Consider the following 19525-nt stretch of genomic DNA (forward strand, 5'->3'; position numbering starts at 1 on the left):
AAACAAGGAGGTCCCAAGAGCACCTGTGGATCTTCTACCCTCTCCACCCCGAGGGCAGTTGCATGAGGCCGGATCCGCCCCAGAAGCTAGGCCAAGAAGGGGCCCCACACCACCCCCTTGCCCTGAGTCAGAGCTGAGGGCAGGGGGGGACCCTTCTGTGTGCACTGCCACCCCCCAGCCCCTGGGCCCCTGTGGAAAGGTGGGGAAGAGGAGGGGAGGGGAAGAGGCCGGGGAGGAGGCAGAGCTGTGCTCCCGGCTCACACAGCCTTGGGGCCGCCTGCAGCGCTCCTGAGACGTGGGGACGCAGCCCCCTCGGCCGTTCCAGGCAGCTCCTCCCCACAGGCCGGGAGGTGGGTGCTCCCGCCTGGGCATGGCCGGTTCTGAGAACCGCCTGGTAGAGCCCGACCACGGTGGGCGGCACCCACTCGGGAGAGGCTCTGCTGGCGCTGCCTGAGCCGGGCTGGTCAGTGTCCTCCAGGCCACGGGTTCGAGCCCACTCGGAGCGGGAACGCGCCTGGGGGGTGCCCAGGCCCCCTGACCCTGGCTCTCAGGCCATGGTCCCGAGGCCCCTTGACCCCCAGGCAGAGTCACCACTTCCCTGACGAAGGTCACCAGCTGTATGTAACCTTGGAGCCAGTGCTGCCTCTTTTCCACTTGGCTGAGGTGCCCAGAGAGCAGCCAGTTGCTGGGGGTGGGAGGCGCGGAGAACATGGGCTTTTCGTTCCAGAGAAAGGCAGGCTTCGTTTCCCCAAGTGTCTCACAGCTGACACTAAAAATACCCTCACTAAACCCTCTCTGTCCTCCGGCCCCTCCGGTTCCAAGGACACTTGATGCGCCCTGGGCACCCCATTCTCTGGCCTGTGGGGACGGGCCAGTGCCTTCTCTCCACAAGGCCCCTTGTCCCCACCGGAGGGTCTTGTAGCTGAAGAGGGGCCGTCCAGGTGTGAGGCAGGCCCCCCTCAGGGTCCCTAGCCTGGGCTCCGGGGGTCACCGTGCCAGAGCACAGTGGGGCGTCCCCCACATGGCCTGAGAGCCAGTCTGCTGAACCTTCTCCACGGAGTCCTGCCCCAGCCTTGCTACCCAGACTGGGGGGACTGACGGTTGTGACTTCACAGGTTGGGAGGCAGGGGACAGAGCTGTGGTGCCCACCTCAGAGACAGAGGGCTTGGGGTGAGGGGGGCAGCTGCGGGTCTCGGAGGCAGGGGCACCGAGGGCCCTGAGGGGCTGGTCCAGCAGCACAGACAACCCCCCAGCCCCGCAGAGCAAGGCGGCCGCAGGGCCAAAGCCAGTCCGCAGCGGGCAGGTGTGCTGGCCGCCGGAGGAGCCCGGGGAGCTGGGCCAGCGAGGCAGAGCAGCCCTCGGGCCTCAGACGACTCCGGGGCGCCATTATGGGGAGCACAGGCCAGGAGGTGGCTCCTGGAGGCTCACATTCCAGGAACACGGGGGTCTGGGGGTCCTACGGGCCCAGGGCCCAGCTCACCTGAAGGGTCGTCTGGGCGGAGGCTCTTCTTGGCTACCTCGGCCAGCGCCCCAAAGCCTAGACCCACAGCCAGACCTGCAAGGAAGAGAAGGGGCGCTGGGTGCTGGCGCGGGGCCCGCCGCCACCCTCCACCTGCGAGGCCCTGAGCTGCAGCCCCATACGGTCACCGGCTGCAGCTCCCCAGAGACCCTCGCTCTGAGAAGGGGGAGAGGAGGGACGTGCGCTGTTTCCGAGGCGTGGCGCCGTCTGGCCGAGCCTCCTCCAACCCCTGCTCGCTGGGCAAGGCCCTAAGAACGTGCACCAGTGGGACGCGGTTTCCCAGCACAAACCCCACACAGAGCGGCAACGGTCTGCGCGCCGAGGACAGCCTGACCCACGGGCACCCCCCAGAAAGCAGCCAACCGCTTCAGCCTGGAGCGCTCCACCGCTAGAATCGCCCCGACCCCACTGCCGCTGGAAGGAAAGGCGTCTGTGCGGCGAGAAAGCAGTCGCTGGTGGGAGTCAGAACATTCTGCCAAGGCGAAGGCCAGCATCTCGGGTCCAAGCCGTGGAGACCCACCGACAGGGCCCGGCCAGTGTGGACAGTGGTCTGAGGACAATGGGCGCAGCAGAGAACGTCTCATCTAAAAAGTGTTCTGCAATCTTCAGAATCAAAGTCCATCCACACCCCTTTTGTCCAGAGGTGGGGAGTGCCGACCCCAGCTGGCGGGGAGAGCCACGGAAGCCAGCAGGTGCCACAGATGCCACACAGAAAGCCTAGGGCCTACAACTGCCTCTACTTGAGGCGCGGTTCTCACTGGCCGGGGGACACTGTTAGCAAAGAGTGGAGGACATGTGCGTGCGCGCACCGGCCACAGCAGAAGGGACATCAGGGACCCATGGCAGATGCCGAAGACCAGAGGCCCTGAGCCCGTGGCAAGACGGGGCGCAGCAGCCCCCACGCCCAGAGGCGTGAGCTCCCCCAGGGCCCGCTGCTCAACAGGTGAGGAAACCAGCACGTGCTTCTCTGTCTTCCCAGTTCTGCACAATCATTACTTCTTACTGTTTTGAAAAATAGTACTGAATTTATTGAAAATTTTATTTAGCGAAAAATAAGAGCCAACAAATCACAGAACAGTAATTTTTAAAACCCAAAGATAACCCAACTTTACAACGTTTTTCTGCAAATCATCTTAGCAGCCCTCGGGCAAAGGTGCAGGAAGGGGCTCAGCCCCCTGGGGCATGGGGAGGACTCAGTCCAGCGAGAGCCAGAGCTCCCAGTGGGGCCAGGCCGCGCTCCCTCTGACTGTCACTGCTCCCGTTCAACATGGTGACAACAGTGCTGCCTAGAAAATGTACAAGGCCAGCCGCGTGCAGAAGGGTAAATGTTCTAGGAGCCACGGTAAAATGGAAAAAAAAAAAAAGCGTGCAAAGTCAATGAAGTCAATGTGCATCATGTATTTTATTTAACGTGATACAACTGAAATATTACCAAGTCCCCTCGTGTGTAAAAATTACGCAAGCTACATCACAGTTCTGTGTTGGTTTTGTACTGAGTCTTCCGAATCTAGCATGTACTGCCTTGCTCCGAGCGCCGCCGAGTTGGGCCCCACATGCTCCAAGCACCCACATGCCGCCCAGCGCAGGGTGAGCCGAGCTCCAGCAGCCACAGGAAGAAGCCAGGCACCCAGAAAGCTCGGGACTCCAAGGAACATCTGGGTGCCAGGGCTATTTTCACTCCGACCAGCTCCAAGGGCCCCCGGCTGGGAGCAGCCCTGCCGTTAAACATTAACTCCACGGGTCCCACCTGCCCGCCCCACCCAGCGAGGTCTCTGCCTTTGCAAAGTGAGTGATAACAGGCAGGGTTAACCTTCAAACTAGTGACCTCCACCAAGGTCTCTGCATCTAGATTCTTCTCCACCTACACCAAGTCCAAAGACAAGCCTAGGGTTAACGGCCTGGCCAGTTAACGCCAGTTAAGAGGCGGCCCCCCCAGCTCCCCTGCCCATCGTCCCCCTTAGAAGCTCTGTCACACCCTTCCCCGGCCATTTCTAGGCCGCTGGGCAGGACCAGAGCTCTCCGAGGACAAGGACCTGTCATTAAATCACAAAAAGAACGTTCCACAAAGATGGCATTAGGCTCCTTCCTCGCCTGCGAGCTCCCAGGCAGCTGGAGGTGCTGCCTGCTGACAGGCCCCCCACTGCGGCCAGCCTAGCCACCCTGACCTTGGCCTCAGGAGCTCCTGCTCCAGCGAACCAAGAATAACCCGCCTTCCCCCAATGGCAAGCTTCCAGCCATTCTCAGAGCCTCACTGAGAAGGAAGCAAAAGCCCAGCCAGGCTCTTCCTTCTCCCAGAACCAGGCGGTGCCGGAGGCCTCCGCTGTACTCCGAGGCCTGGTGAGGACGCCCAGAGCCCCACTTGCTCACTCCATGTGCAGCCTGTGCCCTTGGGCCCCACCTCAGTCCCCCCAGCGCTCAGGGCGGCGCCCCCCTCCACACTGGACTGGACCACCAGCCTGGCCCACACCGCCTGGCAGCAAGGCCGGCCAGATGACCGGCAGCCTGCGGAGCCAGCTCTGCAGCCCGGGGGCGGCCGTCAGCAGCCTGGCCTTCGTCCTGGTCGGCGGGGAGGTGCCACCCCTGCCAGGAAGGCTGCTGGCCTTTCTCTCACCAACAGAGCTTCTCCGGCCCAGAAACGCCGGAGAAGCAGCAGGCTTCTCCCCAGAGACAGGAGGGCCCCGGGCCAGCTTCCCAGGCCCCCAGCCCCAGCTCCCCCTCCCTGCAGTCCCCCAGAGGTCATCGGAGCTAAACGAGGCCACCCTGGAGCAGACTCTGGCTTCGGCCCAGACAGGCAGCAGAGACCGAGAAAAGGAGAAACCAAACACCCTCCGACAAACAGCACCGCTGGGAAGGAGGCTTGGCACAAGGTGCCCGAGCGGGAAGCAGCAGCTCTACCTGCCAGAAACCCCAGGCTGTTTACAGAGCAAGGATCACGGGGGTTTCTGTGGCACGGCCCCGGGCCAGGAGATGTCCACCGACAACAGACTGTGTGCCAGGCTCCCCTCTGGGCCTGTGCTGTCGAAACGCGCCTTCTAAGCCAGAGGGCACACAGAGGCGTGGGGACGTAAGGACGCTAGCTTTGCAGCAAGCTGTTCCTGAGTCCCGGCCCTGGGGGACAGCGCAGCCTAGGAGCAGGGACAGGAGGAAGAAGGGTGTGGAGCCCCCTGGACGGCGTGCCCCCAGGCGGTCAGGAGTTGCCCCTCCCCATGCCCAGCAAGGGATGCCCACCGCAGGCTCGGACTCAGCTCAGGTCCCTGCGCGGTGACAAGCAAGCACATGGGCCTGGGGAAGCGGCCATCACCGTATCCGCCCTCACCTCCCTCAGAGGTCCTCGGGGGCGAAGCGGATTCCTGTGCCCCTTGTAGATCAGCTCTTGAAGAAGCAGAAACCGTGTGCCCACAACCCCGCCACCCCAGCTGAGCGGGTGCAGGGCGGGCACCGGCTGCCAGAGGAAAGCAGAAGTGTGCCCCTAGGAATGCGGGCGACAAGTGGGTGTCCCCACCCCACGAGCAGTCAGCCCTGCATGCGGCCTGCCAGACCCGGGACCTCCGTTCTCCGCGGCCTCAATGACGGTCGAGCCCCAGTGATCAAGCTGCGTGAGCAGAGGCCTGACTTTAGACAAGCAACCCGGGCGCATGGAGCCCGAGGGCCGGGCACACGGCTCTGCCACACAAGACCCGAAGTCTCCCCTCCCCGTCAGCTCCCAGCCCCAGCCATAGGCCTCATGGCAGCACCCCCGAGGGACGGTTCCGATCGGCTCCTGGGCCTGCCTGCGTCCACGGAGATCGGTCACCAAACTCGCTCCTCAACTTCCCGTCCCTGGTCTTGGGAGCCCGTGCGCGGCATTTCTGCGTTACGAAAACATGAGAATAGCTGATGGGAATTTGATTTGTTTTAAATGTTCTCGGCAAAATTAAAACCAAAAAACCAAATACACCCAGTCACCCTGTGCTTGTTTGCTTACCGCCGGGACGGGGCCGCGAGAGCCCGGGGTGACAGCGCGACGATCCCAGGGCGCACGCTGCTGCTGAGCCACCCCACAGCCACCCCCGCACACCTCCACCCTCGCACCCGTTTTCCAACAGAGACGACACTCTTCTGTGGCCTCGTCTCTTTCTTGATATATTTGTTCCTTTTTTTACTAAGACGTTACTCAGTTTTCACATCGGGAGGCCCGTGACTAGCAGCAGAAACACAGGTGGACACCTGGCGGCACACTGTAACCGGACAGAGGGTGACATGCACCCCTCCCCCTTCCTCAAGTCAATGCTTTTTTTTTTTTTTTTTTTTAAACGGGCTCCACACCCAACACGGGACTCAAACCCACAACCCTGAGATCACGTCAAGGCTCCTCTGACTGAGCCAGCCAGACACCCCTTGTGAACTATTTCTTTTAAGCAAAGCATTTTTCTGGGAATAGGGATCACTTAACCTTTCACCTTCTAAAACTACAAGGGTTCCCAAGGGTCCCTTCACTCCACTTGTCACTCCTGGCCCAGTCTTACCACGTCTGTTCCCTAGATCTGATTTCGCGAGCCCGGTCCACACATCGCCGCCCTCCCTCTTCCTGCTCCTGCGCCTCCGGTTTCCCCCCGGCTGGTGCCCTCAGCAGTCCCTCACTCCTGCCTCCCTGGCGGAGGCCTGGTCACCACAACCGCGGACGAACCGCCTGGCTCCTTTGGAGAGCAGCCCCTCTGCAGGGGGCCTGACCCCCTAAGGTCTCCTGTCGCCCTCCAGTCCTGCCTCAGGTTCCATACCCACAGGAGACAGGAAGACAACTGCTCTGCAGCACGAAGTGGAAAAGGGACGGAAGATACGAGAACATGGGAGACACGGACATGCAATGTAGATGCAGTCACGCAACACATCTAACAAATGTCGGGGAGAAAACATGGTAGAAGCCACACCGGAAGAAGAAACAACCAGAACTTCCCAACACCCATGAAAGACATTAAGCCACAGGTCAAAAGAGCCTCACCAAAGCCAATGTAAGACCCCTGACTTCCCCGGGCCCACAGGCTCAGCCGCCCACCCTGGGCTCTGTGTCAAGCCAGCTGTTGGCAGGTCGCAGTGTCAAGGCGCTGGGGGACCCCTGTAAGTGGTCTGACATGCACACGGGTTTGTCTTCCTGTCCACGGGCCCCCTGAGGAAGTCTCTGGCACCAGGCCGGCCACCCATGGCGGGCTTCCAGAGCCTGAAAGCAGGACTTCGAGAGGTCTGCTAAAGTCCTGGAACCAATCCGGGTCACCGGCCCCGGTGGGCTCTTCTGTCTTAGGAGAGCGCCGACCCAAGGGAGCCAGGTGCTATACCCACAGAGGGCGAGGCCACCAGGCCAAGGAGCATGAGCGGCCTCCCCAGCCCCAAAAGTGCCCCTCCCTCCAGAGCAGCGGTCACACGGAGGCCTCGTGTCCATGGAAGCAGGCCCCCAGCTTGCTGGGAAGGCAGCCTGCTCTCCTCCCTAGCCCTGCACGGCTCCCAGAGGCCCCCAACCAAGCTACGGTGGGGGTGAGGTCAGCCTCCTGAGATCGGGACACTGTGCAGGGCAGGCAGCCGTCTGTGGGCAGAGCAGAGAAGGCGGGAATAGGGTGGGTAGGGGGCGGCTGACTCAGCCACACAGCCAGGATCCACAGCATCACCCCCCTTCCCTCTTGGCAGGGGGCCGGGGGAGGCAGGAGGCAAATGAACTCCAGCCACACACTGGGGAGAAAATCCCTCCCTGCTGGGTGTCATCAGTGCCTCCAGGTCTTGAAAGTGACCTGGACAGGGAAGCTGTCTCCCATTCAGAGGAGGAGACAAGATCGTGATCTCCCCAATGGCCACAGTGTACAGATGAAGCGAGAGATCAGATGGACAGGCCCGACCCACCAGCCACTACACCGTGTGGGAGGGAGTCTCCCAAGGGTGCAGCAGGGGTTTTCCTTCCCTCCTGCCCCACTGACCACTGTCCTGAGTCACAGGCAGCTGCAGCAGATCATCGGGGGGACAGCTGCAGGCCTCCCCTCACTGTTCTGCTCCCTTGGATAACCGCACCCTGGGCTCCACTCCCGCCAGGCCAACGGCTCCAGCTGGGTGCAAGCAACAGATCCCGTGCGTGTTAACCCTTTTCCCCATAATATAAATATTCTGGCTCTGCAGTGTCGTAAGGTGCTCCGTCCGGCAGTGTTCTCGGGGCCTGAGCGCGCTCAGTGGGCAGCAACTACCTGCTCCAGCACCAGGGAGCACGACTACTGGGAGGCAGAGCCCACGCAACCACCTTGTTCCGGACAGTAAGGACACGAGGGCCGAGAAGCCGGCCCTGAAAGTCCTGCTCCGTGGGAGATGAGGTATGATCCCCTCCGGCCCGAAGACAGGACTGGTCTGAACCAAAAGAGCCGGTGCAGGGAGGCGGGGTGAGGGCGCTCTCGGAGAAGGGGCGGAGGGGAGACCAGGACTGGCTGAAGAGAGGATTCCTGTTCCAGACGTCTGATCCCAGGACCCGGGCTCCCTTCCACCCGATCCATCCATCGGGGCATTGGGCTGGGCCAACAGCGCGCAGCGCGTGCCTGTGCGGGTTCTGAGAACGAGTGCGCGAGGACAGGTCTCAGAACAATACCTCTGGGCCCAATGCGCGCTGCCCAGGGACGGGGGCCTGAGGCAGAGGCAACATGTCTTAATCTTTGTAAATTCTGGGCTTTTCTCGTGGGCGTCTAGAAAGACCATAAGCCACAGCTTCTCTGCCAGGGCCCTGCCCTGCTGTGACAAGGAGTGTCGTGGGGCCTAAAGGAGAAAAGCAGGTTCCGTTCACGCTCCAGGAGAGCCCCACAGACCTACCTCACTGCGCCGGCAGGGGGCAAATCCAACAGAGCCCGCGGGTGACACGCGTCTGATCCTGGGTGGTCTCCCCCCCTTTGCTGCGCGCTCCAGTGACCGTACGTGCCGGGGCTTTGCAGGACTTCACAAATAGGTGTTGGTCGTCTCCATATTCTTTTGGGGTTTTATGGTTTATAAACTTTTTTGTATTGAGAAAAATAGCCAGAGCATCTTTGACAGAAAGTTCTACACCAGAAGACTCGGGACCACAGCTTGGTGACCCCTCTTACAGTGGTGGGGGTCCTGAACCCTCCTTTCTCTTGGGGTCCCCTCTTCTATTTGGGGCCAGATCTTCTGTCCCAAACACTTGACTCCCACCCCATCTCCTCTTCTCCCCGAAAAGCCCCCTCTCCCCCGCGACACACACACATTTAAGCCCTGAAGAAGCGAAGAACACTCCAGCCTCTGTTCCCAGTCTCCGGTGTCAGGATCATTCCCCGCTGGGATCCGTACTAACACACCCACACCCATTATGGGATGCATCAAACCTACTTAAATCTTTACTCTTAGGGGAGAAGCAGAAGCAACGGCGGGTGGGGAGGTGCCTTCCATGTAAAAGGTAGGGCTGGGGGACCAGACGGAAGATGAACGTACAACCACGTCACTCAGGAATTTCCATGCAGGTGCCAGAAACTTCTGTCAAAGTGGCCACAGGATTGTTTAGCGGGAGGACGAAGGCAGCTCCATGCTAACGAAGCACTAGAAACCACAGCTTTGTGTGCAATCCTGAATTTAGGGGGTGGGGGCCGGGGGGCAGCTCTCTGCTCTTTCCCGATGCCCTCCTTTCGGGAGCTGCAGGACACTGAGCCCCCGGGGGCTTGCGGGACTCCTCCTCCAGGCAGTGTTTCCTGGGGGGCTGACTCTGCTGGGCTGGGTACTTCCTTTCCCACTTGCTAGTGTTTCTAACACACACGCTGACCCTTCTCCCTTCTCTCTTTACCCTGGGAAAGTAAATGAACACATAAAAACTTACTGGTTCTCGGAATCCCTATTTTATAAAAGGAAAAACCTGGGCAGGGCCCAAGGTCGTAAGGAAGCAAGGCTGGAATTATAACCTGATCCTGTGACAACTAAAGCCCAGTTCTGACCCCATCTTTCATATCACTCCTTAACAAGACCTCATATCCACAGTCCGCCCTGCTCACATCTCAGCCATGACACCCCCGAACCAAGGTGCACCCAGGACTCCCACCCCATCCACGTCCACCAGCTGGATACCTGCCGCTGACCTTCTCAAGGTCAAGCCTGCCTCCCAGGGGGTCTACGTGATCCCTTTCCTTCATGCCCATCCTGCAAAAATCCCTACACCTGTTGGTCCACATCACACCCCACAAGGGGAAGAAAGGTCAGAAGTGTTTTCTAGAAAAACAAAGCAGGAGTGTTACCTCACTCTGTTTAGACAACAACCCACCAGTAGACCACAAACTTCGCAATACAGTGAACCACAGGTATAAAACGGGATGTTTGTAGCTCTGGAGAAATAGCGGTATTTTGCAACACAAACGTAGTTCTAAAATCTATGGTATTAATTCTGATCTTCTATTCAGTTTTACTCTGTTTTTTAAATGCCAGTCCTGACCCACTGAACTGATTTCACACTGGCTGAAGGGTCGTAACACACAGCGCGACCACCTCGGGGTATAGCTGAAAGCCCAGAACTCTCCCCAGAGCCAGAACGCCACGTGCTCCCCAGACCTGGATGCTCCGCCATCACCCTCCCGCCTCGAAGCCCGACTGGAGGGGCCAAGTGCTGAGCAAAACCCTAGGGTGGGCTTGCTGAGGACGGCTCCAGGCCCCAGGCAGCTGCTAGCATGGGCTCCAGAGGCTTCTGATCACACAGGACACCTGCTCACTCTGACCCCATCCCAGGTGGGGTCTGGCCCCAGGGAGCCTGCCCCGGGGCTTACTGAGGCTGCCTGTCTGGCGCACAAACCTTCCCACAACCCCCACCCCCGCTGCGCTCATCTACCTTGACCCCCCCCCCCCCCCCAGCGCCTGGCTTGTGCCCCCTCACCGGGAACACACTGCATTCTGTCAAATTCCATTTGCCACCACGACCTCCTTCTGACCACTTTTCCCAAAGAGACCCTCTACTAGCCTCACCCACCAAGAGCCCCCATGAGAGGATCCACCCCACTCCAAACCCATCAGTCGAGCGAAGCCTATGTGCTGAGCCCCGTCCGGAGCGGCGGGAAGAGCGCTGGAGAGAAAGACCACAGAGCGAGAAGGGACAGCTCCGGCCTCAGACTTGCTGGGGAGAAAAGCGGGCCTCCACGCAACACTCCGGTAACCAATGCCGCCCACCCAGAAGCCCCTGTGGGAAGCAAGGAAGTGCCCAGGCTCCTGTGCGGTAAGGATCCCTGGAGGCCACCAGGTTCTCAAACTCGTCCCAGGAGCGGCACCCTGGGCAGTCACAATGCTGCCTGAGGAACTGGTTGAATCCAAGTCCACGTGAGGAAATAAAGCCACGTCTCCGTCCTAAAGGGCAGATGGTACCTTGGACTGGACACTGTAGCAGCTAAGCAGCAGCAGATGCCAAATTTTGGAATAGCAACGGAACAAAAGCTTCGAGAAAGTTCCATACAATGAGTGGGCTCTGCATATCGGGAAGACCAGCAGCCGTCACTCAGTGTCAGAGCCCGCACGCGGGTCCAGCTCTGAGGGCCAGGCTCCCGGGGGCACAGAGCCAACCCCAAATGAGGAGCAGGACGGCATCTCCGGGAGGAGCGGCTGCAGGGCAGGGCAGGGCGTGCGTGACGGTGGTATATACGGCGGGACACGTAGAAGCCCACCCGAGCGAAGCGCCAGACAAGCAGGTCAGGGTGCAGACACACAGAGCGACCTGCATCTTGCTCGGGAGCGGAGAGGACTACATGAGGTCACAGCAGCAGGTACGAGGGCTTCACTCCAAAATCATCTTGCGACTCAGCACAGGTGTACTGGACACAACAGGACTCAAAGCTCCAAAGAAAAGGCGAGAGCTCCCAACAGCACAGACTGCCCGACAGACCCCAAGGCCACAGCCCCTGCTTAGCCGTCCACTGACGCCTGCCAGCTTGCGGGGGGTCGAGCCAGCGATCTCTGCGAGGCCGGTCAGGGCAAAAAGCCCTCTGGGAGCTTGACGGCTCCGTGAGGAAGGTTGACTGCCCAGCCCTGTCCCGGCAGCGGGGCTCAGTGATAGGAGGGAAAGGCTGCTGCCGCAGACACGGTCCCCCAGGGGTGACAGAGGCAGAGTGGGATACAGTCACCGGACCATGCCCCGGGGAGAAGGGTCAGGAGCATCTGAGTCAGGCACCAATGGCCTCCCCGGGACCCCTCGGGTCCCCACCCTCTCCCACCTCCAAGCAGGCCCCGTGGTGGCCGAGCGGATGGCCCAGGGCAGGCGAGGCGGCCAGGGTGCACACAGCCACCTTACCTCCGAAGTTGGCCAGCCGCCCAATCCGTGTAACCGGCACCTTCCGCTCCCGAGAGTGCTCGCTGAGCTAGAGGGGGCAAGGAGAGAGACCGCACGGAATCGGCGGACGGGACGGGACGAGCCGGCAGCGGTCCGCGCAGCCCCCCACTGCTCCGCTCCACCCCCAAAGGCAGCGGCTCCACCTGGCAGTATACTCCACCCAGAGGAGGCCTCTGTGTCCCCAAGAACTCCAGACCACGGCATCAGAGAACGTCCCCAGAGGAAGGACTGACACCAGCACCACCGGGAGCAGCGGCCACCCCAGTCCCACTCCACCTGGCCCTCCGGGACGCACCATCTGCTTGTGGGGCTTGCTCTCGGGGCGGGCCTTGGCCTGCCGGGCCTTCTCAATGTCCTCTGTGGTGAGGCCCCCCACGGGGGGCTGGTCCTGGTGGAAGAACCTTCGCGGAAGGCCTGTGGCAGCAAGCGCATGTCTGGGGTCTCCAAAGAGCCTCCCAGTGACCATGCCCAGAGGGAAGGCAGCCTGGCCCGGGAGCCCGGCTTCCCTAAACGGTCCACTGGCCACGTAGGCTGGAGCTGGGCCCTCACTGCCAGTGTGATCCCAGGGTGGGGGCGGTGACCGGTGAGGAGAGGAGGTCGCCGAGAAATCTGTAGGGGCCCCCGCAGTCTCAGGCCCAGCGAACTCTGCTTCTGGGTCGTCGAAGCTCTCGGCATAAGGCTCCTGGCGCTGATTCTGACCCTGTGGGGAGTGAAGCCAGCATGAGAAAAGCACCTGTGCCCACCCCACGCCCTACACGGGACGGCCCATGTTCCACCGGGTAAGCAGCCCTCAGCCAGATCTGTAGGGGAGCTCCTGCTGCTTCCCAGCCCGAAGCCAGGAGACCCAGGTCCCACCCGTCTCCTGACAAGCCCCGCTCCCTGGTCCTGGGGAAGCCAGACAGCCACTGAGCACCTGCGGGTGCCTCGCCAGGCCCGGGGGACGACTGCCACACTCGGGCAGCAAGTTCTTCATCTGTAAAGGGAACTGGGGTCTGGGCCACCAGTTCCCGGGGGGCTGTCCCAGCTCTGTGAGGCACCCGGAAGGACAGCAGGTCTCCCGAGCCAACGCCCCTGCTGTGTCCTGGTTCACCATCCTGGCCTCGCCAAGAGCTCCAGGCCAGCCCCTCCTGCCACCCACTGCCGCCAGCTTCCTTACCTGCACCTGCCCCAAAACCAAGCCGATCTGCTCCGCAGCCGTGGACTGCAGGGCCCTGGCTGCCACGAGGAGCTCCCCGCCGAGGCCCAGGTGTTGCAGGTGGGTCTCCACGGCCGCCTGGGTCAGCTTGGCAAGGCCTTTGACCAGCATGATGGTGTCCCCCAGCATGGCGGCCATCCTGGAGGGCTGCAAGAGAGCAGGCCAGTCAGGGGGTGCCCCATACTCAGAGCAACTCCACCCCAAGGTCTGGGCAGAGGTATCAGCGGGTCTGGTCCGGCCACTGGACGGACCCCTCTGGTGCAGGCTGATGGACAGAGAGGACAGTGGGGGATGGGGACAGGGCTCTGGGTCGTAGGAGACACCAAGGCATGGAGAGGTGAAGTGAGTTACCCGAGGTCTCCCAGCGACCAAGTGGCAGAAGAGGGACATGGAGCCAGATGCCCTGATTCAGCCCAGCACTCTTTCCCCTGGAGCCAAACTAGGTCGGCGAGGGAGCATCCACCCTGAAACACCTCCCTCTAGGACCCAGGGCACCCTGACCCCAACCCCTCTGGGCTGCCCATCCCCACCGGCTGCCCCTGCTCTGCCTGCCCAGCCGGCCTCTGACAGACACCCACAGGTCCAGGGACAGGCACAGCCCCCTCCCCACCCTCAGGCTCCACGAATGGTCCACCGTGGGGTCTGCAAACTGCAGTCCAGCGCCCTCCATCTGGGAAATCCAAAGCAGCATGAAAACCAAGAGCAGCAGGACACAGGACGGCGAGGAAAGCCCCGGAGCGCAGCGCGGGCGGGCTCTCCGGATCCTGGCTGCCCCGCGCGCACCCATCCTCTTCCCTCTACTCCGTAGCAGTGTAAAACGCGTTCCTTCGTGTCGGCCAGGGCCAAAGAGCCAGAGAGCCACCGTACCCAGGGCTGCCTCCCAGGGGAGCATGTGCGCTCGTTCCCCAAGTATTTCCTACAGCCTACACGGGGCTGCGTGCGGGGGGCGGGGGGATAGGGTCCCAGTGACATGCTGGGGCTGAAAAAACCCACAGAAAGGAAAGGAGCAGCAGGGGACCCCAGAGAAGCAGCCGGGGAGCACTCTGGGCTGGGGCAGGGAGGAGCTGGGACCTGCTACAAGGAGGGGTGAGGCCGGGGGGGGAGCCCAGGAAGGGCCGGGTACACCCTGGACAAGGGGCCTGGACCAACAGGAAGGAGGCTGCGGGCACAGAGACGCGCAGACTCCGAGTTCTCCTCACACGAGGGAAGGGAGGCTCGGACTCTGAGGACCTCCAGCATAGCCCCAGCGGCCTCCGAACACAGCTGGCTGCCTCCAGCCCGCCTGTCACAGCGGAGCAGCTGGGGTCAGCCCAGGGGTCCTGCAGGGACCCTGAGCTTGGGAAGGGTGCAGCTACTCACATTTACAAGGAGAAGGAAGGCACAGGAGCCTGGAGAACAGAGACAACCCGCCGTCACCTGCCTTTGCCACTACCATCAGGACAGCAGCCATCAGGCCCCGGGTGGAGCGCTCTCCACTCGCCATCATTTGGTCCTTCAGAAACAACTTAGTGACACAGGTATCACTGCGCCTCCTCCACAAAGGAGAAAAACAAAGCCAGAGTGGTTCACGATCCTGAATGGTGTCCCGAATAGTGGTCCTGGGGTCTGACCCCGGCCCGCTCTGCCCTGTGCCCACCACACCAGGCTGCCTTCCTAAACGCTTGGTCCACTGGCCCTGGGGCATCCCCTCAGGGATGCGCCCCGGTAAGGCACAAATGAACTGCCTACACCCTAATCAAAGCCAAGGAGGTTTCTGGAAGGTGACCATAGCCTTAAAAAAGATGAAGGGGAGAGGCTGGCTGGGCCCATCACCCGCTGCCATCACACCCAGGGCTCTGGTCTGGGATCCCACACTTTATGGCAATAAACAAAGCTGAGCCCCACAGACCAATGCGTAGGCCAGGAGAGAGAGCCCATAATGAGGGCTCACACAGGGCTCTGCCCGCGCTCAAACTGCCAGCCCCCAGCACACAGGCACACGGGACACAGTGCCCCTGCCCGGTCAGCCCACAGACCCCAGCAAGAGAGAAGGTTCCTGAAGGAGATGGTGGGGACATACAAGGGTGGATGGGGACTAAGCCTCAGCCACGTCTGTTCAGAAAGATCCTTACTGGTGGCCCACGGCACCCACTATACCCCACCGTCCCCAAGGGCCCCAAATTAGACCTTTCCCGTGCTCACCTCTCAGCGCAATCCAGCTAATGAGGGCACGAGCTTCCCACCCACGAACCACAGTCTCCGATAACTCCAAAACCTCAGCTTGTCTGCTAATGGATCCCACATCTTCCACAGACCCTCCGAAGACCTATTTAATTCAGACTTTGTCTCCAGGTGAAAATTAATTCTCCCTGAATTTCTCATGCAAGTTATAAGCATGAACAGAAGTGTCCCTAGAGCAGAGCTGAGAAGTGACGTGGGGCTGGTCTGCCCTGCCGGCGCTGGCCTCACCCGCCCCCTGCACAGATCCACAGGCGATCCAACTGGAAGGCCAGCCTCCGGCCCTGAACGCTGCAGACGCAGGCCTGGGACCCACTAGAGGCCCGTCTTCACTGCCCGGCTCCTGAGCGCGGTGGCAATGAGCACAGCCCCCAGATGGGCTGGGATTACACCCACTACACAGGATGCTTTGGAAAAGTTCCTGAGGGAAAAAAATGCTAAATAGACCAAAGTTTTTTTAATTCCTGCATTTGGGAGAAATGAGTAACAATTCTCCTGACTTGTTTAGTTCATGTATACTCCTTTCAAGGGGACAAATGAGTAAGTCATCTAAAAACGGTCCACACTGAAAACTGGCTGTGGGGCGCCTGGGTGACTCAGTTAAGCATCCGACTCTTGGTTTCAGCTCAGGTCATGATCTCAGGGTTCTGGGATCGAGCCCCGTGTTGGGCTCCGTGCTCAGCAGGGAGTCTGCTCGGAAGTCTCTCTCCCCCCACTCCTCTCACCTCACCCACACCCCTTGGCTCAAATAAATAAGTCTTTAAAAAAAAAAAAAAACACAACTATTTAGTTATGCCTTCTTTTGTGTGAACGATTGCGTCCTCATCCCCCGCAAAGCCGGGATGGGCCCGAGTCTGACCCCGAATGCAGGCACCAGGGCGGGGAGGAGGGCAACTCCAGCTAGCCCTCTGCTAAGTGCCAGTGGGATCAACATCGCAGAGCTCGCTGGGGGGCAAAACCTGCTGTCCTCAAATCACCAGATGCTACGAATCAACACTTGGTCATTTGGGAGCCCATTCACATGTGGATGGCCAGGCCTGCCCTCACTTTGACAAGTATTTATCTCTGGGCTCCTCCAGTCAGTACAAAGTCAGCCCTTCACACCTAATCAACACCAAGCACTTCTTTTTTTTTTTTTTTTTTGAGCTAGGGACAGCAGGAAGAGGAACAATGGCCAGAAGGCACTACCAAGGCCAGAAGGCCTTGCCCAGAAGTACCAGAGCAACTGAGCACGAGGCTCTCTGCCTGCTTGGTAGGTGGACCCCAGAAGTCCCTGGTGTCGCCACTCTCCCCCAAGAAAGGGACAGTCAAAAGTGCTGGGTAAGCAAACAGATGTGGGGGGATAGCACTCCTGTTTGGGGGTGCCTACTAGGTACGAGCACCAAAACAAAAAGGCAATCAGTGATCCATCCCACATTCCAGAAGGCTCCCCTTGGTGCTCGGGGCTAGTCCCAGCAGGCCCTGGTGACCCTGCCCTTGGCCCCAGGGCGCCCACAGATGTAATGCCAGGCAGACACTTCTATAGTGGGACAGACACCATGGAGAGGGCCAGAGGCCAGCAGAGGCTGACACAGAAGGGTCAGAGGCAGAGGCGGCCGCAGATCCCCCACAAGAGTCCTAGGAAAAGGGACGTGGGGTCCCAGCTCTGCCAAGGCTGTGGCCACTAAGTGTGTCACTCACTAGTTCCTCCCTCTCCAGAGGAGAGAGCTCTGGGTGGCTCCCCTTTTTGGTCCTAACACGCTAAACTGCCATAAAGGATGGAAATAAAGAGCTTATCTGGAGAAAGAACAGAAATTGACACAGCTCACCACCACCCCCAGAGGCTGGAAAACACAGTCCCCAAGTTCCGAGAATGCGCCAATGACCCCTCATTCTCTGACATTCCTGGGGCTCTCAGGACACGAGCTCACTCCTGGTAGAGGACAGACTCACCGTGGGTCACTCGCCTCTCCTCTTGAGGGGCCCGCGGGCTGGAGACCTGGTGGGGATGTACCAAGCCAGGGATGGATCACCTTTGTGGCTCTAAAACATGGCGTGGCCAAGCAGCTCGGACTGACCAAAGCCAGGGTAGTTCTATTTCCGAAGGCGCACACCCCGAGGGGCCCCGAAGCCTCAGGGTGCCTGGGAGAAGGACCCCAAAGGAAAACTCTTTGTCTTGGGGATGCGTGAAGCTTCATCCAGCCATCTGCCCCATACACGTCACCCCCACGACATCCCCATGTCCCATGGGCATCAAAGGGCCCTCACCTCCCCCCCATCACTCTCCCGGACTCCCCATCCTGAGGAATGTGACCACCACCCACTCCTCACCTCCGCTGACTCCCTGGCCGCTCCGAGCAGGAGGACTGCCCCAGCCCCAAGCTGACCCTCCTGCCCCCAGCCCCCGGCCCCTGCTCCCAAACCACTTCCAAGCTCTCCGAGGTTCCTAAGGGGCTGAAAGAACTCTCGGGACCTGGCCACCCCACAGCCCAGTCCATCTCCCTATTCTCTGCACTCACTGTGTCCCAGTCAGGCCAGCCCAGCCCTCTTGCCGGCCTCAGCCCAGGAGCCAGGAGCACACTTTCCTCCCCATCCCCGCTCCGGGCCCAAATATCATCTCTTCTGGGACACCCTCCCCCAACACGTCCCACCCCAAAAACCCACACACGCACCCCCTGCCCGTCCCCCAGCCTGTCCTTCCCCCAGCACAGCAGTGCGGGCTGTAAATCTGTCTGAGTCACTGCTCCTCCCCGAGGGGCTGTTGGCCAGAACCACACCTCTCTTTCCCGTGCCGTCTCCGGCTCCCAGCTCCCTACTCAACACAGAGCAGGCAGGTCATAAATACTCGGAAACAGAATGAACTCAACAGGTCTCTCGAAGGCTCAAACAAGCTGCCTGTGGGACGGGCTCACACCTGCTGGCTGTTTTATCTAGATCCAGAATCAGAGGCCCCTGGGGAGTGTGGCCGGAGGCAGGGTGCTCAGGCTTCAGCGGGAAGCAGAGCCCCCCAGGCGGCTTGCTGAGCCACACTGCTGGGGCCTCGGGTCTGTTGTGGGCCTGGAAACCTGCCGAACTCACACATTCCCAGGTGCTACTGCTGCCCGGGCTAGAACCCCACTTTGAGATCCCTGTTCTGGAGGATGAGGGGGAAAGGGAGCAGAGGTGGCCCACGCAGGGGCCTGGAGGCAAAGATTCTTCCCAAGTTTCTCCCTGCTGCCCTTCCCCCAAAGCCTGGCTCTGTGGACACCCTCCACCTGCCCTTTCTTTTCCTGTTACTGCCTCATGAAGCTGGAAAAGAAATGAATGAGCTTAAAGACAAGGAGCCTCAGGGCCACCACAGGCCTTCCCGACTGTCACCTCCCACAGGGCTGCTGAAGGTCCTTTTCCAGAGGCCCCAGGGCGAGGACACCGGTGACCTTCTTCTGCCCCCTCCCAGCCAAAAATAAACTTTACTTTGGTCTGGAATGTTCTCGGTTTCCAGCCTGCATGGGCCCTGAAAAGTTCCTTTATGTGCTTAAAACCTTTCTTCTTTTCTTCTACTCTGAGTAAAAGAAAAGAAACACCAGGTGACTGTTTCCCCAGGGGACTGAGAGGAAGCTGTACATCAGGAAGAGACCACCTCAGGACCCGAAGCCAATCCGCTAACACCAAGTATGCCTTTTTCAAAAGTTCAAACTGTCCACCAATCAGTTGCACCCCACCCAAAACTTGTCTGTACCTGTCTATAAAAATCCTGCACCACCCCAGCCAGGTGTGCTCAGCAGGAGCTGCTGACCACCCGCAGGCACGCGCTGACCACCCGCAGGCGCCTGCGTAACAATAAAGAACCTCTTGCTGATTGCGTCCAGTGGCAGTGTTGGATTCTTGGGTAAGGGGATCCGCGGGTCTTTCACTTGTAAGAACTGGAGCCAGGAAAGACTTGAGTCTGTTGGCTTTAATAGGTTAAGAGGAAAACCCAAGCTGAAGAGCGCTGGGTACCCTGGACGGTACCCCCCGGGAGATTAGCACGCTCTCAGGCTTCCCAGGGTGCTGCCTCCAGGTGGGCACTGGGCCGGGGTGGGTGGCTCATCGAAGCAGCAGGAGAAGCTCCCCCCTTTAAGGACACCCAGGGCTCTGGTGCACAGGGAGTGGGTTGGGGGGTGGAGGGGTCCTGAGCAGTGCCTCCTCCTTCTGGTAAACAAACGGAACTGACTGCAAAGGGGCCTTTTAAATGCCCACCCGTCAAGCACGGGGTCCTGACAGCAATTTCATTTTCTGACTAAAACTCCCTAAAATTTTCTGCTTAAAACCTGCAAACAGTGCCTGTCCCACA

General features: G+C 60.2%; 1 protein-coding gene across 1 annotated transcript in view; it reads right to left on the minus strand.

The window, feature by feature from the left end:
* COQ8A (coenzyme Q8A) overlaps window positions 1-19525 on the minus strand; it is a 35406-nt gene that overhangs the window by 6336 nt on the left and 9545 nt on the right. Inside the window, exons 2-5 of the mRNA XM_045084681.1 lie at window positions 12979-13164; window positions 12118-12522; window positions 11784-11850; window positions 1481-1555 (exon numbers count right to left, since the gene is read on the minus strand). Of these exons, the coding sequence (XP_044940616.1) occupies window positions 1481-1555; window positions 11784-11850; window positions 12118-12522; window positions 12979-13155 (724 nt within the window). The 5' untranslated portion in view covers window positions 13156-13164. The remainder of the gene's footprint in view (window positions 1-1480; window positions 1556-11783; window positions 11851-12117; window positions 12523-12978; window positions 13165-19525) is intronic.

Source organism: Mustela putorius, unplaced genomic scaffold (genome assembly GCF_011764305.1).
Source record: "Mustela putorius furo isolate JIRA1106 unplaced genomic scaffold, ASM1176430v1.1 tig00000785_pilon_pilon_pilon, whole genome shotgun sequence".
In the NCBI taxonomy this organism is placed as follows: Eukaryota; Metazoa; Chordata; class Mammalia; order Carnivora; family Mustelidae; genus Mustela; species Mustela putorius.